The sequence below is a fragment of the Mastigoproctus giganteus genome, chromosome 3, assembly GCF_048544385.1.
Source record: "Mastigoproctus giganteus isolate SK-2022 chromosome 3, ASM4854438v1, whole genome shotgun sequence".
NCBI lineage: Eukaryota > Metazoa > Arthropoda > Arachnida > Uropygi > Thelyphonidae > Mastigoproctus > Mastigoproctus giganteus.
In genome coordinates this window covers 141,768,545-141,796,537 of record NC_143577.1, presented here as the reverse complement: position 1 = coordinate 141,796,537, position 27,993 = coordinate 141,768,545, and the positions used below count along the sequence as shown (strand labels likewise).

The window sequence follows — 27,993 nt, the reverse complement described above, 5'->3', positions numbered from 1 at the left end:
AAATTGAGGAAAGACAGTAGTAGAATAGATGTGCAGAAATTTCCTTTAGCCAGCAAGTAGTTGATTGGTGGAACAGACTTCCATCTTTTGTTGTGGAAGCTGATAGCCTAAATAAATTTAAGGTTGAGCTGGACAGGCATTTGGAACGAGTGGAGGGTTTTTTTTTTTTTTTTTTTTGCCTGATGATGCATGCGTTTGCTTTCTTGCATCGTATGCCTCTACTAATGCTAATAGTAATTACAGACCTATTATTTTAACTTCTGTTCTGAGAGAAATTAATGGAGACACTGGTTAAAGAAGCAGTGCAGGATTATCTAGACAAGACTGCAGTTATATTCCAGACACAGCATGGGTTTGTTAATGGGAAGTCTTGTCTGATCAATTCGATTGGATACTATAATGTGGTTTCAAAGAAACTGGATGCAAAAAAATAAATGTGATATCATAAACTTGGATTTTAGAAAAACTTTCAGTACCATTGCACATGGAAGACTACTGTACAAATTGGAGCAGTATGGCATTAAGGGCAAATTGCTGCTATGGATGAAGAAATGGTTGAGTGGGAGAAGACAGAGTGGTAATCAATGTCACTGCTCTTCGTGGACTAATTTTATTAGTGTAGTCCCCAGGGTTCATTTTGGGCCTATTGTTGTTTTGTGTATTTATTAAGGATATTGATTAAAGTATATCAGGCTTAATGTCCAAGTTTGCAGATGATATGAAGGTTGGCAGGGTTGTTAATGACAGTACACTACTGCAACAAGATCTAGAGAAATTGAGCGGATGGGCTGAGAGGTGGCAACTGAACTTTAACATTGACAAATGTAAAGTGCTGCATGTGAGTAGCTGAGTAACATATCAACTAGATGGAACTACACTCAGCATAGTGGAGAATGAAAAAGACTTGGGGGGGGGGGGTAGTTGTGCAGTCAGATATGAAGTTTTCTGAGCAGTTCAGACAGGCTGCAAGAGTAGATCATGGTGTCTTGTCAGTGATATACAGGAATTTTGCTAGCAGGGATAAGCAGGTGATCATCCCCTTGTATAAGGCAATGGTCAGGCCACAAGTTGGGTACTCTATTCAGGTCTGGAGGCCTCATTTTAGGAAGAATGTAGAGCTGCTGGAACGAGTACAAAGAAGGGCAACAAGACTGGTGAGGGGAACAAAGGGATGCTTTTACGATGAAAGGCTTAATTTCTGCAAATTGCAGCATCTGGAGTTTAGGCACCTGCAAGGTGAACTGATTGTGGCGTATAAGGCCTTGTATGGTTTGTGCAAGCTCAATGATGTTGGGATTTTTCCTCTTGCCCAGATTAATTGCCTGAGGTGGACGTAAATTGAAATTGAGGAAAGACAGTTGTAGAATAGATGTGTGGAAATTTGCCTTTATCCAGCCGGTAGTTGATTGCTGGAACAAAACTTCCATCTCACATTGTGGAAGTTCACAGATAAAATAAATTCAAAGCAGAACTAAACAAACATTTTGGGGTGAATTAGATGGGGATAATGGAAAGGTTTTTTTTTTTTTCTTTTGGTCAATGCTGTATAAGCTTGTTGCATTCTTGCATTATATGCCTCTACTAATGCTAATGCTTTTTTTTTTTTTTTTTTTTTTTTTTTGGCCAGTACAGCAAAAGCCTCTGGCTTTCTTGCACTGTTTGATTATTACTGTTACTGTTCAGAGAACTATCAATGAAAATTTAGTTCCATTGGACTTTGTATTAATGAGATTTTACTTTATTTTTAGTAGTCCATTAAAGAAAAAAAAAAAAGAGAAGTAAAATTCAACTGAACCTAAACAATTTTGCATCCTTGTAGTACCTTCTGCCCTCCGTGGCCAAGTGGTCTGTTGTGGGAGTGCAGTAGCATGCACTCTTTGAGTAGACTGAGGTTCAAGCCCCTGACTGCTAAATGTGGTCGATCTGCCAATCTACACTGGACCAGCGTGGCAGATTATAGTCTATTTCCCTTAACATGAATTATTGAGGAGGCTTCCACCATGCAGTGGGTTGATAATGGCTGCAGTTTACCCTTTTTTTTTTTTTTTTTTCTATGTGCACCTTGAGTGAGTTAAACAATCTCAATTTTTACGTGCCTGATTAGGATTGTTTTTAATTCTAGTTGGTAAATGATATGTATTGTAAGGGAATTAACATTTCTAATGAGTTGGTGCATGCAACTAGAAAACTGATGTGACCTGGAGTTATGTACAGTAAAATCACCAATAAAAATTACTTCACCATTAGCATATTTGAATTGTAAAAAGCTGAGTTGAAATGAAGAAAAAAAAAAATATATCCCAAAAATAGGCATTTCTCTTAGAATCTTTGATTTCCTATCCCCCACTCCGATCTTGGAGATACTTCTAATGCAGTAACATATATTAATCTTTTTTTTTTTTTTTTTTTTTTTGCTTTTTCCTTCTTTCTAGTCTGTGATACTTATATTCGCTGCAAAGTAAAATATCATTCACAATGTCAAAAATCATTAAAAATAAAAAAAAAAAAAAAAAGAAAAAAATATAAAATAATTGATTGTTTCAGAAACATTCAGATTTCTAGTTTTATAAGCTTTTGGCATTCCCCCAAATAGGTATTTCTCATAGGAAATTTTTATAGGTACTATAAAAATAAACATCGTATTCATAAAATCAGTAATCATTTAAATAAAAATTTTGTAATTTAGCAAGCTGATTTTTTTAAATAAGTTTTGTGAAATTTGCCATACTTGGTAATGATATAAAATTTATTCAAATACAGCACGTTATTCCAAAAATATAATTTTGAATTCAGTAAAATTTGTATATTTCATGATGTATATTAGGTGATCAGAGGTGGTTTACAATCATGGATAGGAGAATGCCCTGGTTCTGATAATGAGGAATTAGATGAAGCAGCTAGAAGAGAAATAAAGCTCAAAGCACGTATTCAGGAATTGGTCAGTACTTTAGAAAAGGTAACAAAGAACTCTGAAATGAGGGCACAGCAGTCAGTGGAATTTGTCAATGACCTTAAACGAGCTAATAGGTAAGTAGGTAATCTTTTTTGATATATATATATAAAAAAAAAAAGCTATGAAGTGTTAGAACTGATCACTCTCACACACACACACACACACACACTACAAGGTGGAAAATTCACTATAAAGTATCAGTAAGCAGTGTGTTTAGTTTAACTTATGTATTAAAATAATTAGCTTTTGCAATTTACTTTGTTATTTCTTATATGATAATAATGAACATGAACCTTCTTTTTTGGTTATTATTACTAAATCTGGATAAATGCTAACCAAAAACTAAAGCTTGCTGTGAACTAGGTTCGCAAGCTGAATGCACTTGAAATCTTGGATAAATATGGGCCAAAACATGTAAACCTTGTATTACCATGAAGTGGTAATACAAGGTTTACATGTAATATAATATAAACATAATATAATCAGAATATAATTGTAAATTGGTTCCTGTAATCAGAATGCAAGGATATAGCCAGAATGCAAGAATATAGCCTTAACAAAGTGTAGCCCAATTACTACACACACACACCACTCTAACATGGAACCCTTATCTCAGCATGCATCTTCTCTTTTCAGAAATGTGGTTATAAAAGTAATATCATCCACAACCTTTTTCTCAAACGAAAAACCTTACGTTTAGCAGAATTAAACTGCAACAGCCATCTTTCAGACCATATGTGTTACCAATCCAAGCCATTCTGAAACAGCATAGCCTGATCCTGGGTATTTACCATCCTGTTTAACTTTAAGTCATCAGCAAACTTTGATAGCTTTTCCTCCCTATGCTCATCATTGCCCTTGCCTTATCAACCGATTTTTTGTTTCATTCTGGTATCTACGTAGGACCTGCAGAGTACATACAGTTTAGTAAATTGTCACTTTTTGGGAGTTTTTGTCTTATAAACAAAAATCCTGAAATGCATATTGTACTATATTTGTATTATATGGGTAATTAACAATTTTTGACGACACATAGCACAATAACAAAACATTTTTAACTGTGCTGTTATGACCTGGTCAAAGGAGTATACATTTACTCATTTTGACGGAAAATACAATTGTTAACTGTATTTAGCAATCATGCACAACACAGCTGAGTATTTTGCTCAGCTGTGTTGGGCCTAATATAGTTATTTTTTAGCATTAAGTAAGTGAAATGCCATTGCCAGAATTAGAACATTTACATGACCTGTCTAAACAAGATAAAAGGAATAAATAGGCACTATCACAAAGAGAAGATTCTTGCACTGCTTCTATTAGAATGTGTAGCAGACTGGAAAGCAAGGTAATGGAGATTTCCAGGACTGCTTCCCAGCAGTCCTGGAAATCTTGGAAATAGTGGAACAAGTAAATACATGGGCTGTGTTCGGGTAACTAAGAGTAGGAAGAGGTGCATGTATACTTGCATGTACACCAATGCTAGGAGTATAGTTAATAAATTTGATGAGCTTGAAGTGCTAGTGAAGACATCAAAGGCAGATATTGTTGGGATATCAGAGATGTGGTGTCACACAGATATAGGCACTGCAGAGTTGGAATTTGGGGAGTACAATGTGTATAGGAAGGATAGACGGGATAGGAAAGGAGGAGGGGTTATGCTGTTAGTTAAGAAACACACAAAATCTAAGAAAGTGCATCCAATTGATGTTGGTGGACAGTGCAGTCTGTTTGGTGTAAAATAAGCACTGGGAAAGGAAAAATGAGAATAGATGTGTGTTATATTCCTAATGAATCTGATGAGTATAATGAGCAATTGGGCAGAGAAATAGAGTGGGCGTAAATCAGAATGTCTTATAATGGGGAGATTTTAACTTTCCAGATATTGACTGGAACTTGTGGGTTGATCACTTGCACACTAGCAAGACTTTTGTGGATTTATTGGATGACTGTTTTCTACAGCAACTTGTTCGAGAGGCAACAACCAGAGGAAGTAATACTCTTGATCTGATTATCAGTAGTGAGTCTTCATGCATTAAGAATCTGCAGATAAAGGAACCACTGGGCGACAGTGATCACAATGTACTGATGTGGGAATTACTTAAAGCTGTAACTACCATAAAGGGGAAGGGCTTTTGCTTTCGTGAAGGTGACTACAGAGGTCTCAGACAGTTTTTAAATTCTGTACAGTGGGATCGACTGATTATTTTACCAACAGTGAATTCAAAATGGGAAGCCTTCAGGGACTTAATTTTGGAGGCTACTAGGCTTTTCATTCCAACTAAGAAATACTGTTCAAGGTTTAGGTCTAAATGGATGTCAGATGAATTAATGAGGCTAGTGGCAGAGAAGAAGAATGTATGGGATGCATTTAAAGTATCAGGTGACAGAGAAGCCTATAGCAGGTATAAACTAATCTGTAATCAAGTCACAAAGGAGGTTAGGCAGGCGAAGACAGATTATGAGAAATCTTTGGCAAAGGATGCAAAGAAAAACAGCAAGGAGTTCTTTACTTATGTAAATTCTAGAAGGAAAGGGATGAATCAGATTGGACCACTTAACATAGATGGGTTGACTATTGATGATCATGCTCAGGTAGCTGATAAATTGAATGAGTATTTTTGCATCTACATTCACACATGAGGCGTTATTCAATGAGGGGAGTGCCAGAAGTTTATCAAACGCTAACAGGGAACTAAGTGATTTTGTAATAACTGAGAGCAAAGTGGAGGAGAAATTGTTGAAGTTAAACATAAGCAAGGCACCTGGGGTGGACGGGATCTATCCAGTTATGTTAAAGGAGGCAGCAAAGGAAGGAAGCAAACCCTTAGCCATAATTATGAGAGCTTCCTTGGACACAGGGGAGGTTCTCGTGGACTGGAGCTGTGCAAATGTATCACCAATTCACAAAGGAGGTTCAAAAGGTGATAAAAGTAACTACAGACCTGTTAGTTTAACTTGTGTTCTGTGGAAAATAATGAATCACTGGTTAAGGAAGCATTGCAGGATCATCTAGACAAGACTGCAGTAATAGTTAAGACACATAGTGTGCATAGTGTTAGGGTCGGGCGGCACCTGTGGTTTCCCACATCTGCGCCATATGTACACTGTGAAGAAATACAGAACACTTTAAATGCCAGAAAAAGTGTAGTGTGTTGAATGTGTAGTTTTGTGTTGGGTTCTGTTGTGTGTCCTGGAATTTGGCCGCAGGGCCCCTGGTGGAACCCCACGTTGCCCGCACACACCACTAGGAGGTAGCCAGGCTGCCCATTATTCTCTGGCAGGTCTCCGTCAGGGTTGCCTGAGCTTCCTGAACGGAAACCAATTAAAAATAAAATAAATAATAATAATAATAATAATAAATAATAAATAAAAACAATAAAAAATAATAAATAAATAAATAAAATAATAATAAAATAAAATAAATAAAAAATAAAATAAAATAAGTGAATAAATAATAAAAATAAATAAAAAATAAGGTAGAGTGCGGCAGTACAGGGTGTACGGAAGAAGATGGGGGATGAAAGTAAGAGTAAGGGGATGTAGGTGAGGGCATCCCATAAATTGACAGTGGAGCATATGCCCCACCAGGAGAAAAGGGGGAGGGGATAACTCCAGAAGGGTAGAAAAACCACTCAGCGAGAGTGCTGAGTGTGACTTATGTTTTGTGGTGGAGTGGTCAAGACCACTGGAGCCTACCAAACCATATGGAAAGTTAGCAAGTCGATGCTGGTAAAACAGTCAAGTACAGATTTTTTATTTCAAGTTTGAGTAAGTCCTTTACAGGTTTCTATCCCTGGCTTGAGTTGGTTGTAGAGTCCTGCGCCTAGAAAAGAGGTTCTGTGCATACTCCGTTAATGATTTATAATATTGTTCTTCAGAAATTAGCAGGTGCTCCTGTCCTTGAGGTATGTGTTGTAGCCTGGTGTACAGTGTTCCTCGAAGATCGTTATAAATTGGGCAGTTATAAAGAAGATGGTCCCAATCTTCAATTTCTCCACATGTACAGTAGGGATTATTGATGATTCCCAAGGTAGTTAACTTATGATTTATAGAGCCGTGTACAGTTATAATATATGTACAGTAGAGGCCAGGAGAGAACCAAGGTGGCGACTTTGGATAAACTAGTTTGACATCCGGGATGAATTTCTTAGTTATCAGGCCCTTGTCTGTCTCCTCCCATCTTGTCTGCCAGATTTGTAGTAGCATGGCAGCTAGTTTTTTCTTTTCTTGCTTGCAGTCAGTGCGGGTGTCGATGGTATGTCCAAAGATGGTAGCTGGGATTCCCCGCGACAGACAGTAGTGCAATCCTCGACGGATAATCTCCAAGTCAAGGGGGAGGACACCTGCAAGAACCTGTAGGGCCGGAGAACTTACTGTGCAACAGTAAGTTCTCTCTAAGTAGGCCCTGGTAATGGCAAGCAGTATACTTCGCTGAATTGTTTCCAGTTTGCATTTATTGTGAACAATTATTGCTCTGTGGTACCAAATCCCGGATCCATATGTAATAACAGGGAAGAATATAGCGTTATACAGGAGTTTGAGTGTTCTCCGGTTCAGACCCCACTCACACCTGCTTACTCGGACAATTAAGGCTGCATAATTTCTGATTTTTACTTGAAGGTATGAGAGGTGCTGGAAGAAGGAGAGCTTTGAATCCAGGATGATACCCAGGTGTTTTAGGGAAGTTACCAGCTTGATGGTTTTTCCTTGTATCTTAATCTGAGGTGGCCTTGATATTTGTAGGGTGCCTTTGAGAAGTATGGATTGTGTCTTCTGTGGAGAAATCCGGAGCTTGTGTAGAGTTGCCCAGTCCTGTAAGATCTGTAGTGCCTGATTTCCAGCGGCCTCGAGAGCTACTCTGGTGTCCGCTGCGATGGAGATGGTAATATCATCTGCGAATGCTTGGATAGTAACAGGGCCCAGATCCAGACCAAGTAACTCATCAAGGACGATGTTCCAGAGGAACGGGCCGAGGACCGAACCCTGTGGGCAGCCTCTGTAGATAGATTTGGTGAGCTTCTGGTATGGTGAGGAGGTGGTGATCTTCCTGTTGGAAAGGTAACTTTCTATACACCTGTATAAGTTGGCTGGTATGCGTGCCAATCTTAGCCTGCGAAGAATGCTTGGCCACCAGAGCATGTCAAAGGCCCCGGCAAAGTCAATGGTTATGAGGAGAAAGTACTTGTAATTAGTGTTGGCTGCAGCTTGGGTTATTTGGTAGAGAGCATCCTCTGTGCAGCGTCCTGGGCGAAATCCATACTGTGAATTGGATTGTAGGCCAGCTTCTGTGTAGTGTGATAGGAGTCTGGTATGGAGGAGGCATTCAAGTAGTTTGCTCAATGCGGACAAGAGGGCAATGGGTCGGTATGAGTTAGGCTGTTCTGGAGGCTTCGATGGATTTTTCAGTATTAACTTTAATTCAGCTATTTTCCAGCTTTCTGGGAAGGATCCCTGGGTTAGGCATTTATTGAACAGGTTAAGCAGAAATTGGGGTTTTGCGACACAGCATGGGTTTGTCAAAGGGAGGTCTTGTCTGACCAATTTGATTGGTTACTATGACATGTGGACATGTGTATATGTAAGGGCGGCACCTAGAACGTTTGTTCAACTCCGCCTTGTGTCTCTGTGAAGAACAGTATCACTACAAATGGGCCAGATATGTGTGTGACGTACGTTTGTGTGTGTTATGTGTGTGTTCTGTTGTTATGTTCTGGCCACTTGGCTACCCAGAAGCATCAGTTGCCTGGACAGATGATTCTGGGTACTCGTCCACACCACGGGAAGGTGGGCCAGTCCCAGAAAAACACGTATTGTCTCAAGAGAGACTCTGACCCACCTAGTGTTGCCAGAAGGTGGAACAGATTCCTCTGGGGGCCCATTCCAGAGGGAGGAGATAACAGAAGAGCCCAAAAAAAAAAAAAAAAAAAAAAAAAAAAACCACCCGTGGTGCAGTTAGGAAAAAAAAAAAGTAAAATAATAATAATAAATTAATTAATAAAAAATATATATATATATATTAAATAATAATGATAAAAAATAATAATAAAAAATAAAGAAATAAGAAGAAGAAGAAGAAGAAGAAGAAGAAAAAAAAACAATTTAAATAATTAGCTGCACTAGAGTGGGAACTCGAAGCAGAGCGCGTGAAAAAAAAAATAGATATAAAATAATAAAATAAGTAAATAAATCGGTTGCGCTAGAGTGGGATCTCAAGGCAGAGCGCGTGAAGAACAAATTAAATAAATAAGAACAATAATAATTTAATAAAAATAAACAAAAGAATAATTTGATTTAGAAATTAAAGAAGAGAAAGATAAATAAAATAAATAAATAAATGAAATGAAATGAAAATGAATGAATAATAAACTAGCTGCACTAGAGTGGGAACTCCAGACAGCACGTGGAGAAGGAAAAAAAAAAAAAAAAAAATGAAGAAGATGGTGGCATACGAATATAGAACTCTTTAAGTCACCAAAGAGGTATTGTTAGGTGCAGTAACAACTATGTAGCTCTGCTTCCTGCGCTCAAAGACTTCGGATGCATAGGATCGGAATGCCTTTAGATTGTCAGGTGTTTGGAGTAGAGGCTCTGGTTGCTGTTCTGAGATGCCTGGCACAGCCTGCAGCAGGGTCCTTCTTAAGTCATCGTACAACCTGCATTCGAAAAGAAGATGTTTCCCATTCTCTGAACTGCCGCAGAAACAGCGATCTGTTGGTAGCAAACCCAGTAGATGTAACTTTTCGTTGAGGGACCTGTGTCCGGTAACCAAGTAGGAGGATTCCAAGGTGAGAGAAAGCCAGGTCTTTACCGTTTTCAGGGCTGTGAAAGTGACATCAGGGAGAAATTTTCTGGTAACAGAGCCTGTGTGTGAGGTGTTCCATCTAGACTGCCAAATGTTGACGAGTTCCTTATAACAGCGAGCTCTTTCTGCTTTGGGGTCAGTATTGAGATTTAGTTCTAGGCCCTGTATCTTCGTTGGTATTTTCTTTTTAATTCTGAAGTTAAGCCCTCTGAAGATAACAAATAGATCAAGCGGCAGAGTTCCAGCTAACACCTGGATGGCAGCTGTAGACACTGTTCGGCATAATCTGTGAGTGGCCAAGAGCATAGCACGTTGAATGGAGTTGACCTTGACTTTCATATGTACTCGTTGAACCCGGTGAAACCACGCTCCTGCTGCGTAGGTCACAATGGGGATGAAAACAGCTTTATAATACAGAGAGAGTGTTTTATTGGAGAGTCCCCAGTTGCTCTTGGAGATCCTCATGATTGCAGCTGAAAATCTTTTCGTTTTGACCCCTAGGTATTGTAGATGTGGAAGGAAGCTCAGCTTATGGTCAATGATCACCCCTAGGACTTTAGCCTGTGTCACAATAGGAAGCTGTTGTCCAGAGATCTTGATTTGTGGTGGGTGACGTAGGTCAAGCTTTGATTTAAAAAGCATCATTTTTGTTTTGCTGGTACTGATTTGAAGCTTGTTGAGAACTGTCCAGGAGTAGAGATCTGCAAGGACAAGATTTGCTTTGTTTTCAAGGTCGGAGCGTGATTTCCCAGAAACAACCATAGTCAGGTCGTCTGCAAACGCCACAATTTTGCATCCTTCAAAAGTTTTAGAAAGCCAGCTGTGCAGGACCATGTTCCACACAAAGGGCCCCAAGACAGAACCCTGTGGGCACCCCCGAGAGGTTGGTCTAGTTATCTGCAGAAGATTGGATTTAACCACGATAGTGCGCTCTGTGAAATAATTCTGGAAGAGCTTGTAGAGATGGGAGGTACAGTTAGCTAGGTGGAGGCATGCCAATGCACTGTCCCACCAGACAGTGTCGAAGGCACCTTCAAAATCCACCAAGATGGCCAGTTCATATTTAGATGTGGAGTTTTCAATATGGAGGACGAAGTCAAAGAGCGCCTCTTCTGTAGATCGCCCTGGTGTGAAGCCATACTGCGCTGGGGAGAATAGGTTCTTTTCCTGGAACAGTTGTGTGATTCGGAGAGCCATGAGCCTTTCTAGAACTTTGCCTAGATTTGCCAAGAGTGCAATTGGTCTAAGGGAGCGCGGATCTCCTGGGGGTTTTCCGGGCTTCCTTATGAGTCGCAGCAGGGCCACTTTCCACGCCTTGGGAAAAACTCCCTCTTGAAGACATTTGTTGTAGAGCAATTGGAGATATAGGGGTCTAAGCTTGAACAAACGAAGGACAAAGACGTAATCAATGAGGTCCATTCCTGGACATTTTTGGGGATTGATCCTGTTGAGGACGGCTGTGAACTCTTCCATTGTAAAGGGATTTGTTTCTTCCTCGGAAGCATAGGTTTGATTAGCTAATCGTATTGCTCTGTGCTCAGGTAGATCGTCTGCTGGATTATCTTCAGGAAACAGTCTGTCAAGTGTGGAGTTGATGGAGTCGGTCCATTTAGAAGTCTCGGTGTTCCCAGTAGTTACATTGGTTACTATGATGTGGTCACAAAGGAACAGCCGACCAAGCTAGCCGGATGGGTAAAGTGCCTACTTAGCAACCCAAAGGTCGCAGGTTCGAATCCCGCCTCGGGCTTGGATCAAAGTACTGCAAAAACCTTGGGAGGTGCATTATGGCCACAGAAGCCGATGCGCCAACAACTGCCAAAAAAAAAAAAAAAAAAAAAAAAAAACAAAGGAACTGAATGCCAAAAATATTTTTGATATCATATACTTGGATTTCAGGAAAGGATTTTGATACTGTTGCACATGGAAGACTGCTGTACAAATTGGAGATGTATGGCATCAAGGGTAAGCTGCTACAATGGATAAAGGGATGGTTGAGTGGGAGACAACAGAGAGTGGTAATCAATGGACACTGCTCTTGTTGTTTTGTATATTTTTCAGTGATATTGATGAAGGTATATCAGGTTTAATGTCCAAGTTTGCGGATGATACAAAGGTTGGCAGGGTTGTTAACGACAGTAATGACAGTATACTACTCCAACTGGATCTAGATAAGTTGGGAAAATGGGCTGAGAAGTGGCAACTGGAGTTTAACATTGACAAATGCGAAGTACTGCATATGGGTAGCAATAACCGCAGAGAAATGTACCAACTGGTACATTGGTACATTTCTCTCAGGGAAGTGGAAAGTGAAAATGATCTGAGGGTAATTGTGCAGCCAAATATGAAGTTCACTGAGCAGTGCAGATAGGCTGCCAGAGCAGGTCGTGTAGTCTTGTCAATGATATATAAGAATTTTGCTAGCAGGGACCCGGAGGTCATAATCCCATTATACACACCTAGAATACTGTGTACAGGTCTGGAGGCCTCATTTTAGGAAGGATGTAGAGTTGCTAGAATGAGTACAAAGAACGGCAACAAGATTGGTAAGGTGAACAAAGGGGTACTCTTACCAAGAAAGGCTTAAGTTCTGCAAATTGCAGTGCCTGGAGAGTAGGCACCTGTGAGGTGATCTGATTGAGGTGTATAAGGCCTTGAATGGGTTGAGCAAGCTGAATGCTGATGGGATTCTTTGTCTTGCTCAGACTACGAACCTGAGGGGACACAGTTTCAAATTGAGGGAAAGATAGTAATAGAATAATGTGTGGAAATTTGCCTTTAGCCAGTGGGTATTTAATTGGTGGAACAGCTTCCATCTTTTGTTGTGAGAGCTAATAGCCTAAATAAATTGAATGCTGAGCTGGACAGGCATTTGGAACGAATGGAGGGATAAAATGGGAGGGTTTTTTTTTTTTTGGCTGATGCTGCATAAATAATCTTGCTTTCTTGCATCGTATGCCTCTACTAATGCTAACATGGTCAACTGAAACGTGTGCTAGTGTACTCTTGCATTTGCTCAGCTGTGTTGGGCCTAACATAGTTATTTTTTAGCATTAAGTAAATGAAATGCCATTACCAGAATTAGAACATTTACATGACCTTTATCATTATAAAGGACAAGATAAAGGGAACATTCATTCCCTTTATCTTGTCTAAACAAGATAAAGGGAATGAATAGGCACTATCACAGAGAAGTTTGTTCCACTCTTGATGTTTAAAATTAGTAATAGAGGTGCAGTTTACGCTTGATTAACTGAGGCACTAGATCACAATTTAATAATCAGTTGATCATTGATCCATCATGATCGAATGAAACTAAAAACAGAATATCAAATCATATTCTGTCTCATCAAATTATATGAATATGAGGCTGTAATTTTACGAGACTCTGTGATATCTCTATGCCTCGACTGTGATTGTCTTGTGTGATTTCACAGTGGGGTGTTTTTTTTTTTTTTTTTGATTAAACGAAATCTTATTTTTAGGGGCTTCTCTTTTAAAACTGAGGAGCTTCTAAAAATAAAAAAAAAAAAGTATAACTTAATGTCATTAGGGAAGTCATTGTATCGGCTTGTTAATGTCTTATGTCACTTGATGTTATTTCATTTAATTTGTTTTATGTCCTATATCACTTAATGGCAATTTATTAATTTCTGTAATATATCTGCTTGTTATCATCTCTATAGTTTTAACCCCTGGCCTTCTGGATCGTGTAAAACTGATTTTACACGATCCAATCATATAATTGTCACAATTGAAGGTGGTGCAATAAAAAGATTCTCTTTCTCTCTCTCTCTATTTATAATTAAAAGTTCCTACAATTACAAAGTCCCAGAATATCTAGTTGCTTGTGCTGTGACTTTTACTGTTTTCACATAGTAAATCACATAATCTAACTGAGCGTGAATTATCAAATAAAATTGTTATAGCCTGGTAAACAGAAAAAAATAAGGCGCACTGATGTAGAATAATATAGTTTCATTTAAGAAAATAAACTAAATTTCCATTTATGTGCCATATGATTCTAGGTGGTAGATGACTCTCATCAACCGGTGAAATACCACTACTTTGCTTATTGGAGGCTTGAAGTGGTGGAACCCATGTTTAGTCTCTAGACCTAAGTTCCGGTCACCACTTCCCTATCTCTTCCATCATGCAGTATGATTGATGACTTTTGAGGTTATGATGAACGTCATGGCGAGATCCAATATTCCTTACATTTCGAAGGTACAGCTCTAAAATGGTGTTCGCAGGCCGGCCACTAGTTAGTACACCGGACCGAACCTATTGATAACTCTCTAGGAGGCTTCCGGATCAGCTAATGTATAATCTTGCTACCTCTACTCTGCCAGATATTGACTGGAGGGAGTCCGAGTAGTGTGTATGCGGGGAGCATTGTCGAGGCCACGTTATGTCAAGAATCTGGGTATATTCTTACTACGTGTACGCCATATCCAAAAATTTCATTACTTCATACAGCATGTCCCACCCACCTTTTCTTACTATTGAATACACCATGAATTGTCAAACTAATAGAGCAAGCTTATCTGCGAAAAGATCTAAACCTCCCAAGCACTTCCTTTTTCATTTCACAAATATATGTGGTCTCAATTCTAACCTCAATGATGTCCATTTCCACTTGCAGTCTGCCAAGCCCCATATACTTTTTCTGACAGAATCTCAGTTATCAGTTGATTCAACTACTGCTCATCTCAGATGCCCAAATTATTCACTGTATGATTCCTTTCGCCTCAAAGGTGGTACTTGTGCATATTTCCGTTCTGATATTCCCTGTCAGAGACTTGGCAATTTGGAATCTCCTCTCTTTGATCTTCTCTGGCTTAAAATCTCTCTACCTCATTGTGTCAAATTCATCTGTTGTCTCTACTGTTCTCCCAACTCCACTAATCACTTGGTGCTCTTTGACTTCCTCTCTTTGCAACTTGACTTTCTCCAGTCCAACTTTCCTAACAGTGAGGTAATTTTCTTGGTGATTTTAATGTTGACAACTCCAGCTGGCTTTCGTTTTCTAGTCACACTGACCCAGCAGGTCGAGATGCTGAGGCTTTTGCAATTACTAATGACATAGCACAGATTGTTCATTTACCTACAAGAATACCAGACAATCCTAATCATACAGCCAATACGCTTGATCTTTTTCTCACAAACAACCCTTCTAAGTACACTGTCGAAGTGAGAGGTCCTTTAGGCACTTCAGATCACAACTTGGTGATTGTCTCTTCTCCAATGGAACCTTTATCTCATGGCTATTCCCAACCTCGTGTTGTTTGGCATTACAAGAATTCAAAATGGGATGAACTGTGAGACTTCTTTTCCTTGGTCAGATTACTGTTTCAAAACTTCTGAGGTCAACGTTCGCTCAGATCATGTCAGCGAAATTATTCTTGCAGGAATGGAATCCTTTATCCCACACTCTACTTTAAAATCTCGTCCTTTATCTAAACCTTGGTTTTCCAATAAATGTGCTAAGGCTGTTCAAGAGAAGAATGTTGCATATCGTAATTGGCTTGTTTCTAATTCTTCAGTTTCATTTTCTGCCCACACCAAAGCTCACAACAATTGTAAAGCAGTTATTAATCAGTCCAAACTAGAGTTTGAACAGGTTGAGAGTAGAAAACTTGCTTCTTGCCCTAATGGTAGCCGAGTATTCTGGTCTGTTGTCAAAGCTGTTGGCCGCAACTTTTGCCCATCTCTGCTTCCACTTCTGTCCAAAACAGATGGTTCTGTTGTCACTTCAGCCAAGGATAAAGCTGACCTGTTAGCATCCCATTTTTCTTTAAGCTCATTTCTCTTCAAGCAGATCTTAGTAAAACACCTCCCACCATTCCCAGCACGCTCCATTCAATGCCTCCTGTGGTCTTCCGTCAAAAGGATATCAGAAGGATTTTGATGAATCTTGATGCTAAGAAAGCTCCAGGTCCTGATGGTATTTCTCCACTTGTTCTCAAAACCTGTGCTCCTGAACTTACTCCTATTCTTTGCCGCCTTTTTTCACTTTCTTATTCCAAAGGTGTTTTTCCTTCTGCTTGGAAATTTGTTCATATCCAGCCAGTTCCTAAAAAGGGTGACAAATCCCTCCCATCCAATTATCGTCCCATTGCAATTACTTCTAATCTTTCTAAAGTAATGGAGAAATCTATTAACTGCCAACTCGTAAACTTCCTAGAAACCTTCCATCTGATCAACGATCACCAGTATGGATTCCGTCAGTGTCGATCCACTGGTGATATTCTGGCTTATGTTATCCATTTATGGACTAATTCAATGGAAAGGTTCGGTGAAAAACAAGTAGTTGCTCTTGACATCTCAAAGGCTTTTGATTGTGTTTGGCATAAAGGTCTTCTAAACAAGCTTCCATCTTATGGTTTGCCAATTGTTTTTTATAATTGGTTATCCAGTTTTCTCTCTGATCGCTCACTGAGGTTGATGGTAGATGGCTCTCTATATTCTAACTTCTCCACTAATGCCGGTGTTCCCCAAGGTTCAGTTTTTCCCCCACTCTTTTCCTCTTGTATATTAATGACCTTTTTCCATTGACTGGAAATCCTATCCATAGTTTTGCCGATGATAGCAAATTGCATTCCACTTTCCATTTTGAGAAACCTTGTCCTGCTCAGTCAGCTTCAAATTCTCGAAAATCTTCTACTATTTCCTTAAATGCCGATGTTCAGGTAATTCTCCAGTGGGTCAAACCCAACTTAATTGATTTCAACCCTTCTAAAACTCAGTCTTGTCTTATATGTCACAAAAAGGATTCTTCTGCTCCTGTGCTTATCTTTAGTGACACTCCGATTTCTAGGCAAAATGATATCTCTTTTGGGGATTACCCTGACTTCTAATCTCTCTTGGCACAAGCACATTACAAATATTGCTTCCTCTGCATCTAAAAAACTTGGTTTTCTCTTTCGCTCTCAGCATTACTTTTCTTCCAAACAGCTGCTCACTCTGTATAAATCGCAAATCCACCCTGCCATGAAATATTGTTCCCACATCTGGGGTGGTGCCCCCAAAACCTCTCTCAGGCTTCTTGATTCCATTCAGAAGAGGGCAGTTAGGTTAATTAATGATTCTTCTCTAACAGAGTCTCTCTACTCGCTTTCTCATAGATGTACTGTTTCTGCTGCATGCCTCTTCTACAAATACTTCCATGGGCACTGTTCTTCTGAATTGGCTTCTATAATTCCCGCTCTCTCTTTCAAAACAGCCCGAACACGTGCCGCCACCAGCTAACATCCATTTATTGTCCAACTTCAAACCCACAGAACCAACTTTTCATCTTCCTCATTTATTCCTTCAACTGCCATTTTCTGGAACAACCTTCTTTCATACGTATTTCCTGAAAATTACAATCTACAGAAGTTCAAGTCCAATGTCAACAAATATCTTCTTTCGTCTTCTCAACCTCCAACCCAAGCACGGTACTAAGTACTATAGGTTCTTATACCTCTCGTGTTTGGGGTTCACAAAAAAAAAAATATATATATATATATGACCACCACAGACATAGGAGTTTACAGATTCATTGCAACTTTTATTACTGGCACAACAGAAAATTTTGTCATACATTGTTTGTGGCAACATAGAGGCTTGACCTTTTAATGTGTGTGCCCATGTCCATAACCCAGGGCCAATGGAATATAATACACAGCAGAATTATACTTTGCCTGTGATTATGAAGCGGTAGAAGTTTATGAAATGTGGCACTTAATATAACTGAGTGCCAGTGTTCTATATTGCTGTCAAGGTGCATTATAGCCAAAGCAGCTTATGTGCCATCAAACTCCCATAACAACAACATATTGCTGTCAATGAGGTTATTTTTTTTTATTTTGAAAGAGACAATATAATGTAGTGGTACCCTATTGTTTCTGAAGAAAAACATTCCAGGACATCAGTTTAAGAAAATTGTAATGAATTTTACAGCTGATTATTAGAAGTCTATCCTGAAAAGTCAGCTCATGAAACTTTTGAATTAAAAAGCATCCGAATTTACTGGAGTCTCCAGAACTTTGATGATTAGGATAGTATGGTATTGAATTGTTAATACTACTAAGGAAGCTGCCAAAATAAATCGGCGTGAACAATGAGCTAATAAGATGAGGGTACACTATTACAATTATACATAATGAAGGATGTACACTATTACAATTATACATAATGAAGGATGTACACTATTACAATTATACATAAAGAAGGATGTACAGTATTACAATTATACATAAAAAATTGAATATCCAGTTTCCTTTGTAATAAATATATATCAAACCATTTCAGAGAATATGCAATATGGCATTGCTTGCTGTTGATGATGAGTTACCTATGAGGTGATGAAATCAGAAAGTTCAGGAACTGACTTGTGGCAGTGCACAGAGTTGTGACTTATTTCAATATATTCATTGACTCATTTAGACATAATAACACATGAAAATCAGTTGTTTATCTGCAGTCAGGTCAGTTTGAATTAGTGCATGTTGAATAAAAGGTAGTTTATGTGTTTTTTGTATTTTTAAATGACTGATTTTACTGAGCAGTGAATTTGCTTTAAGTTTTTTTTTTTTTAATTAAGGAAACTGCAACAGAAACCTGAGAATTGTTAAAAACAGCTTTCAGAGAATATGTTATATGTCATTCTTAGACTTTCATTTACTGAAGCTTGTGTTTATGACTTAATGAGGAGTGACCAATGTTTAACTGTCTATGAAGTTGCTAGTGAAATTGCAAATTCTTGTAGGACTATTCATTCAGTTTTATCACAAGATTTGGGAATGTGACTTGCTTCATCCCAGATTGTGCTTTGAATCCTCAGCGATGATCATGGAGAGCAGCATGTCAGGACCTACATCAACATTCTGCTGGCCGACTGGGCTAGCCGGGTGGGTAAAGTGCCTGCCTCGCAACCCAAAGGTCGCGGGTTCGAATTCCGCTTCAGGCTTGGATCAAAGTACTGCAAACACCTTGGGAGGTGCATTATGGCCACAGAAGCCGATGCGCCAACAACTACAAAAAAAAAAAAAAAAAAAAACATTCTGCTGACTTTGTTTCTCAAACTTTGTGACTCAAACTTTGTTTCTTCTGTCATTATTGATGATGAATTGTGGTTATATGGTTATGACCCAGAACAAAAGCCCAGTCCTTTCAATAGGAGACTGTCTTCTCAAAAGCCCAAAAAAGCAAGACAGTCTCAATGAAATGTGAACATCATGCTTATAGTATTTTTGACTGAGGGGACATTGTTCATTATAAATTTGTCCCTCATGGTCAGACAGTGAATTAGGAATACTACAAAATAGTTCTACAGTGATTTCTGATGCTTTTTGGAGAAAACAGCAGGAAAGGTGGTTTTCAGGAAATTGGAACTTGCATCATGACCCGACACACTTCTGATAATTTCTTGCAAAACACTCTCTCACTGTAGTTACCTGTCCACCATACTCACTTGATTCTAGATTTAGCTTTCTGTGATCCTTTGAAAAGACACAGATTTGTAATGACTGAGAAAATTATTCAGAAAACAACACAAGAGCTATTAGCAATTTTGAACGAAGCCTATCAGAATTCTTCCAGAAGTATTGGACTTGGTGTCTACAATATCAAGGGCTACTTGAAGGTTCAACCAAATAGCCAGTAAAGTTATTCATTTCCCAAATATTAGATGTCAAAACTTTATGATTACACCTAATGTGTCATCATGAGCAAGAGTGCCTTATTTACTGCTTTATCTCAGCTTTGTATAGACATGCATTTGCTTACATCTGTATACTATACAAATACATTGTGTTTATGGCTAAATTTATTATTTCCATGGCCTCTATAACCAAGATTTAATCTATATCCTTATGTTACATTCATTGCTCTCTTCTGTGGCCTCTGCAGCAATATTTTATAACAATAAACTTCCTGTCGGCCATGTTACAGCTAATTGTAGCATCTGGCAGCCATATCATAGTCAAGAAATTCACATCCACATATATTATGTTCAAGCTTTTTGTTTAGAAAAACATTTATTCTAATTTTTTGTTTAAATATTAAAAATTTGATCATTTATTTGAATACTTTTCTTTTAGTGCCTTGGTAACAGCCTTTGAAAAAGCAAAGAAGAAGCAACAGGCAAAGTTTAAAAAATTAGAGCAACAAATGGCAACCATGCTTGAAAGGCACAATGCACAGGTAAAGCTAATGCTTGAACATTACTTCACTTCATATAAACAAAATGTTCTTATTAGAAATCACCATTGAATATTATTTGTTTTCCAAGGGTGTTTCATATACAATTAAAATAAAACATCTGCTAACGTAGATTGTTTTGAAATCCTCCAGTGTGTGTGTGCACTGCCATTTCTTATTTATGCTTCCAACTAATATTAGATAGTTTTAAAAGATGACAGCACAATAAAAGCTTGGAAAATCAGAGAAAGAAATTACAACTGTAATTACAACTGAAATTACAATTGCTGCTGCCCAATTCAGATTTTAAAAAGACAAAGTTTTCTGGAATTTGGATTTAGAAATTGATGAAACTGAAGTAAATGATATATTAAAAGATAGAAAGTATACTGCTGCATTAGAAATAAATAACCATGAATTTTTTACATAATTTAAAAAAAAAATTTGCTTCGATTTTTTTGTCAATAATTTCATGTTATTACTGGGAAATCAGGTAAAAATATTTAACAAATTAACATTTAAAAGCATTTAGGTACAAAGTTTTCATTTTTATTATTTTTGTAAAATTCCACAAAAATATTCACTCTACAGAGCTAGCCATAGCAAAAACCTCACTACTATGAACCCATACACATTTGGAAAATTTGCAAAGGAAAAGGTTAAGCAAGACAAAATATTTTGTGCCTTGCTTAATACAAAGATATTAACCAGGTTTTCATGCAGCAAAATGAGACCATAGTGTTATCTGCTAGGATGCCTAAAGTTTTAGAAATTAGTGAGAAGCTACTCACCACATCTGGATTCCTTTGCTACCCCCCGACTAGTACTAAAACATCAAAGGACATAGTTGAAACCAGGTCACACCCTACCACATTTTTTAAAACCTCTGTTAAATTTTGATTTCCTATTAAGTTTTTAAAAGTAAACACATTGGTGATTTATGCATAGAAATGTCATATCAGGAATTCTATGCAACTGCCTAGGATTTCTGATATGACATCTAAAACTTTAAATGATATTAGTCATTAGACCATTTATTTTATAAATATACTGTTTATAATTCTGAAAATTCAAAAAATATTTCACTTAATTTAAATAAGCTGAACGAATAGCATTTAATTAATGAAAGTTTTTCTGCTATCATAAACACATATGGAGAGTTCTAAATAAACAAATTCCTAAATTTGTACCCAGATTTTATGACACTAAGAAAGTTGTGTTTAATTTGTGCAGCAATGGAACTTTTAATTTTAATATATAATTTTGAAGCTCGCACATGAAAAAGTCCAGAGCAGAGTAACATAGTTGGTTTTCTGTGGCGATTTCTTCATCTGAAGATTTTTATTTTCAGGGTTTGTGTTCATAAATAGCATTAGCTAAGTCGTTATCAGTTATTGTATGCAATGCTTCAGTCCCTTTATCTGCATCAATCCACTCGTCCACAGCTGCCTGACTATCTTAATATTCAGGGTTTGTGGGGGGGGGGGGGGAGTTCTGTAAACATCACTGCTGGTCACAATTTTCTCTAGGCTCAGCACAAAGCTTTGCCTTAATTGAATTCTACACACAGATAACATTGTAAACTGCATATTCAATAGTGAAGTGCCTTGAAATTGTGCCTGCCTGATTCAGAAACTTGCAAAGGAAATCTTATTGGTAAGAGCACTTCATATTTTTATGACTCCTTGGTCCATATGTTGTAAAAGGACTGGCACATTTGGAGGGACATAAACAACATAAATATTTACCTATCACAAATCAAGTTCGTCAGGTTGTGCATTTCAGTTATCATGTAACACTGTTCACTTACCGCAGGGCCCATCTTATGCTTAGGTAAAACTGGACATGTGCTTGGGCCCATACTTTGAGGGGGTTCCATAAATGGCAATGGACCCAGCCAAAATTGGCAATATCCAGTAGTGCATCAATGAGCATGAGTGCTCGTGGTCCTTATAAATCATAATTATTGTGAATCATAATAAATATTATGATATACAAAGGGTACTAGGAAAGTTTTGCAATATGACGCAACAATGAATCACAGGAAGCTGCTTGTTGCTGCATGTTGAGACATGTTCATACGTGCATAGTAGCCGCCGCGCCAAGTCGATGGGCTCAGTTATTCATTAGTAGTGAGAGTGTAAAGTGCTTGCGATGGCATCGTGGTCACGAAATGAGATAAGGACAGTTTTGCGGTATAATTTCGTGCGTGGTTTAACCATAGACCAGTGCTTAGAAGAAATGACTCTTGCACTAGATGATGATTGTCCACATCGTACAACGATATTCAGGTGGTATAGAGAATTCCAAAGGAGAAATTTCACTCTGGAGGATTCTGAGAGGCCGGGAAGGCCACGAACGTCAGTTACGGAGGAAAACGTTACTGCTGTGAGGAAAATGCTTGACGAAAACAGGCGAGTGACCTACCAACAGATAGAGGATACTTTGGGCCTAAATGCAACAGCAATTCGTTCGATTCTGCAAGATCATTTGCACGTGAAGAAACTTTGTTCTCTCTGGGTGCCGCATCAACTGACTGAAGAGCAGATGACACGACGTGTGACTTGGTGCCGGGAGATGTTAAAAAAGTTTGATAAGGGACAATCTCGGTATGTGAACAACATCGTGACAGGTGACGAGACTTGACTGTACTATTACGATCTGCCGACCAAGGCTCAAAACAAAGTTTGGGTCTTTGATGATGACAACACACCCGTAATTGTCAGAAAATCCCGATCTGTAAAGAAGAAAATGATAGCTGTATTTTTCAAATCGAGTGGAATCGTGGAACGTGTCGTTTTGGACACACAGAAGACAGTCACAGCTAAGTGGTATACTGAACAATGCCTGCCTAAAGTCATTGGATCTATGAAGAACCTGCGGCCGAAGTCAAGAATGGACACCTGGTACCTCCATCACGATAATGCTCCAGCTCACTGCGCCAAAGCCTGCACCGAATATTTGACCACGACAGGACTGAAACTTCTCGAGCACCCTCCCTACAGTCCAGACCTTGCACCCTGCGACTTTGCATTGTTCCCGCATGTGAAAATGAAGCTAAAAGGGAGGCGGTTTTCCAGTGATGAGGACCTTCTACGGGCTTGGGACAACGAGTGTGCTTTACTCCCTAGTGAAACTTGGCAGAACTGGTTTAAAGATTGGTTTCGGAGGATGGAGAGGTGTATTGAATGTAGAGGAAATTACTTTGAAAAAATTAATAAACAAAGCTGTATTGCAAAACTTTCCTAGTACCCTTTGTATAAGGAATCATAATAAGCATTTTTACAGGGGCCCAAAAAAACTTTTGCCTAGGGCCCACATATCCTCAAGTAAGGCCCCATCTTACTGTCAGCATTTTGGCATGCTTGCTGACAGTAAGTTTAGAAATCTTTCACATAGAAATTTTATTTTTACCAAGAAAACAAAAGTAAAAATCAGTGTTTAAAAATCTCTGTCCATCCAGGAATTCCATTGTCCTCTGTACACCATAAGTTAATGCTGAACATTTTGGTTCAGCAGTTATTGGTATTGTTCAATAACCAACAGTCACACAATGAATGCCAGCAGCATTTGTGCAACATAGCAGCACAAGTCGATCCGTATTTAACTGAAAACCATCTATTACTTCTTATTAGGCAAACAGTGTGTGTTTCATTTCATTATATATCTACTCAAGTATTAAATCTTACCCTTGCACTATTTTTACAAATATATTTCTTATGCTGCTCTTTGACTGGATGATTTTTGGTCACCAAATATGTGGACCATTCTTATTCCCCTTCAAGTCTTGAACCCCTAGCCAACCATCAGAAAAGGCACACTCCTCAGTAAGCTCCATTTTTGCACACACCCCCTTTAGCCTTTTCTGTTAGTGAATACAGAGATAGATACTCCCTTAGTGCATTTAATCATAAACGCTCCTACAGCACTAGTCAGGTTGCACACATTTGGAACATGGCATTCATTCATGGTCATGGAACATGACCTTGATTGATTTAGTGGCAGAATCTTCTGTCATCTTTCTGCTTTCATATGTCAGAGATCATTGAAAATCTCATGCTGTACTCATTAACTTGTTACAGTTTGATTAAAGCTGAAGTTTATTACATTATATCTGTTTGATCATTAACACTACTGATCTGTTTTTCACTTCCCCCACCAAAAAAAAAAAAAAAAAAAATTACAAAAAAGCATGATAAAATGTTCTTGGCACTGCACTGTAATAGTGTTAGCCAACTTCATTCACCTACTTTCCATAGTGTTACTATAACAAGTTGGCAAATGAAGGAAGCAATTGTTAGTGTCACACCATGTGGCTGCCACCCAAAGAAGTTTGGACTTTGTGTGAACTCTCAAAATCAGTGCTAGGTACTGATAGTTGATGGAATAGTGAAATTTAATGAGCCTTATTAGTCAATTTCTGGTTAATTTAGTTTTTTTGGATCATCTAGTGCCAGCTATTATAATTTTTACTATTATCTATAGATTAATAGATACTAAAAATAGATACAGATTAATAGATCTTGTGCTATTTTTGCAAATGTCTTTCCTATGCTGCTCTTTGACTGCATGATTTTTGTTCACCAAATATGTGGATCGTTCTTATTCCTCTTCAAGTCTTGAAACCCTAGCCAACCATCGGAAAAGTCACATCCCTTTAGCCTTTCAATTAATATAAGAATATTAATTACAGTTTAAACTCTTCGTAGTGACCCTCCTCAATATGTTACAATAGCTGGTAACCTCAATGAATAACGTATGTGGTAGGACCCAGCTGATTTCCCCATCAACGTAATGCTATTTTATATGTTATGATGAATTCTCCATAACAATCCAAAAAAAATTTTGCCACTCTATTTTTTTATTTTTTTTATTACAATATTTATATATCAAAATGAAAAAAATATGGAAGCTGATGGTGAGCAGGCTGCCCGTAAGGAATCACTTGTCCATTTCCTACTCTCATTGGAAATTTCTCATACTCATTAGCGTAATGAAATCAACTTGAAGCACGTTTTATTATACAGAATAGACTGTTGGGTTATCTGTATGGTTCCTCAAAAATAAGTATCTCTGCCAATCACAGATGAAGTTAAGATTTTACAAGCTGTAAATAATGGTGGGCATTCTAAGACCAATATCACTAAATTCACCAATCTAGTTGATCTCTGAGTATGCTGTTCAGCATTCTGAAAGATCAAATAAAAATTTGAAGTTTAGAGAAATCTGTTGCACCAGGTACGATTAGAGCACAAAGGCCAAGTATTTGGAACTTGAAGATCTTTTAAAAACTAAGGCTGAATCATTTGAGCATTGGATGAATAGTATAGATTTAGTCTTCCGATAGATGGTTCTATAAATTTAAGACTCGTCATGGGCTGTCTTTCAAAAAAGTTCACTGCAAAAGTGCAGCCGTCAACACTGAAGCTACAAAGGAATGGAAGGAGGAATCATTTAAAAAATATTTTGTTCACATATAACGAGAATAACGGCTTCAGTGCTGACCAAACTTGAGTTTTTTTTTTTTTTTTTATTACTATCAGATAAAATGCTTCCGTAACCGAGTGGTCAGGAGAGAGAGTGTGCAGTGGCACACGCTCTTTGGGTAGACCGGGGTTCAAGCCCCTGACTGCTAAATACAGTCGATCTGCCAACCCGCACTGGACCAGCGTGGCAGATTATGGTCCATTTCCCTCAGCATGGTGGAGGCAGTGGGTTGATAATGGCTGCAATTTACTTTTTTTTTTTACTTTAAAACACTTTCAATTAAAGGTGAGAAATGTAGTGGTGGAAAAAAGGCAAACATCAGATTACCATTCACCTATCAGCAAATATTTTCCTCTTCTGTGCCAGAAGAGGCTTTTCTATGATTTTTAATCATTGAGAAAACCCAGAAGCCTTGATGCTTTAAGGATTTAAAGACAACGCTGACTGTGTTGAGCAAACAAAAAGGCTAAGATGTCATTAAAAATCTACAGAGAATGGAACAGAGACTCAGATCACAAGATGAGCATTCACAATAGAAAACTTTTGCTGTTTGTGCTTAACTGCACCCCTCATTACCAAATAAATGGCCTACGTGCAATCACTGTTTAGTACCTGTTACCTAATATGACATAAGTTCTTCAGCCATTGATTGATGCATTAGCATTAGCATTAGTAGAGGTATTTGATGCAAGAAAGCAAGCTTATGCAGCATCAGCCAAAAAAAAAAAAAAAAAAAAAACCCCACTTCCACTTCACCCCTCTGTCCGTTCAAAAAACCTGTCCAGCTGAGCCTTAAACTTATTTAGGCTATCAACTTCCACGACAAGGGATGGAAGTCTGTTCCACCAACCAACCACTCGCTGGCTAAAGGCAAATTTCCGCACGTCTATCCTACATCTGTCTTTCCTCAATTTGAATTTATGCCCTCTCAGGTGATTATTCTGAGCGAGAGGAAGAATCCCATCAGCATTGAGCATGCTCAAACCATTCAGTACTTTATACACCTCTATCAGATCACCTCGGTGCCTAGTCTCCAGACACTGTAATTTGCAAAACTTGAGCCTTTCTTCGTAAGAGCACCCCTTTGTTCCATTCACTAATCTTGTTGCCCTTCTCTGTACTCGTTCCAGCAGCTCTACATCCTTCTTGAAATGAGGCCTCCAGACCTGTATACAGTACTCTAGGTGTGGCCTGACCATTTCCTTATACAAGGGAATAATCACCTCCTTATCCCTGCTGGAAAAATTCCTATATATCATTGACAATACACCATGAGCTACTCTTGCAGCCCGTCTGCACTGCTCAGAGAACTTCATATCTGCCTGCAAAACCACCCCCAGGTCACTTTCATTCTCTACCACTGTCAGTGTAGTACCACAGAGTTGATACGTTGCTCTGGGTTTGCTGTTTCCCATGTGTAGTACTTTACATTTGTCAATGTTAAACTTCATTTGCCACCTCTCAGCCCACTGCTCAACCTTTTCAGATCCTGTTGCAGCAGCATAGTGTCAGTAGTGTCCTTGACAACCCTGCCTACCTTTGTATCATCTGCAAACTTCGACATTGAGCTTTATATACCATCATCAATATCATTTATGAATACAGAAAACAATAATGGACCCAACACTGAGCCCTGAGGGACTCCACTAATAACATTAGTCCACGACGAGCAGTGTCCATTGATTACCACTCTCTGTCTTCCCCCCCCCCCCCACAGCTACCACTTTATCCACAGCAGCAATTCGCCTCCAATGTCACACTGCTCCAATTTGTGCAGCAGTCTTCCATGTGCAACAGTATCAAAAGCCTTTCTAAGATCCAAGTATATAATATCAAAGTTATTCCCTGCATCCAGTTTCTTTGTGACTGCATCATAGTATCCAATCAAATTGGTCAGGCAAGACTTCCCCTTAACAAAACTATGCTGTGTCCGAGCTATAACTGAAGTCTTGTCTAAATGATCCTGCAGTGCTTCTTTAATCATGCCTCCATTAATTTTCCTGGAACAGAAGTTAAACTCACAGGTCTATAATTGCTTGTGTCAGCCTTTGATCCTCCTTTGTGAATTGGGGTCACATTTGCACATCTCCAGTCCTTCGGTACCTCCCCTGAGTCCAAGGAAGCTCTCATAATTATGGCTAAGGGTTTGCTTACTTCCTCTGCTGCCTCCTTTAATATAACTGGATAGATCCCATCCACCCTAGGTGCCTTTCTTGTGTTTATTTTCAACAATTTCTCCTCCACTTTACTCTCAGTTATTACAAGATTCTCTAGCTTACTGCTAGAGTTGAATACACCTCTGGCTTTCCCCTCGCTAAATAACTCCTCATGTGTGAATGTCGATGCAAAATATTAATTTAGTTTGTTAGCTACCTGAGCAGGATCATCAACAGTTGACCCATCGATATCAAGAGGAACAATCTGATTCATCCCCTTGCTTCTAGAGTTTACATAAGTAAAGAACTCTTTGCTGTTTTTCTTTGCATCCCTTGCCAAAGATACTCGTAATCTGCCTTCGCCTGCCTAACCTCCTTTGTAACTTGTATCTATCATAGGCTTCTGTGTCATT

The 27,993-nt window shown here is 38.5% G+C and overlaps 1 protein-coding gene across 3 annotated transcripts in view; it reads left to right on the top strand.

Moving 5' to 3' along the window:
* Positions 1 to 27,993, top strand: part of LOC150088294 (colorectal mutant cancer protein) — a 498,699-nt gene that overhangs the window by 449,864 nt on the left and 20,842 nt on the right. For all 3 annotated transcript variants that reach the window (XM_090369448.1, XM_090369449.1, XM_090369450.1), the window contains 2 exons: positions 2,825 to 3,027; positions 19,838 to 19,940. In XM_090369448.1, coding sequence (XP_090225574.1) covers positions 2,825 to 3,027; positions 19,838 to 19,940 — 306 coding nt within the window. The remainder of the gene's footprint in view (positions 1 to 2,824; positions 3,028 to 19,837; positions 19,941 to 27,993) is intronic.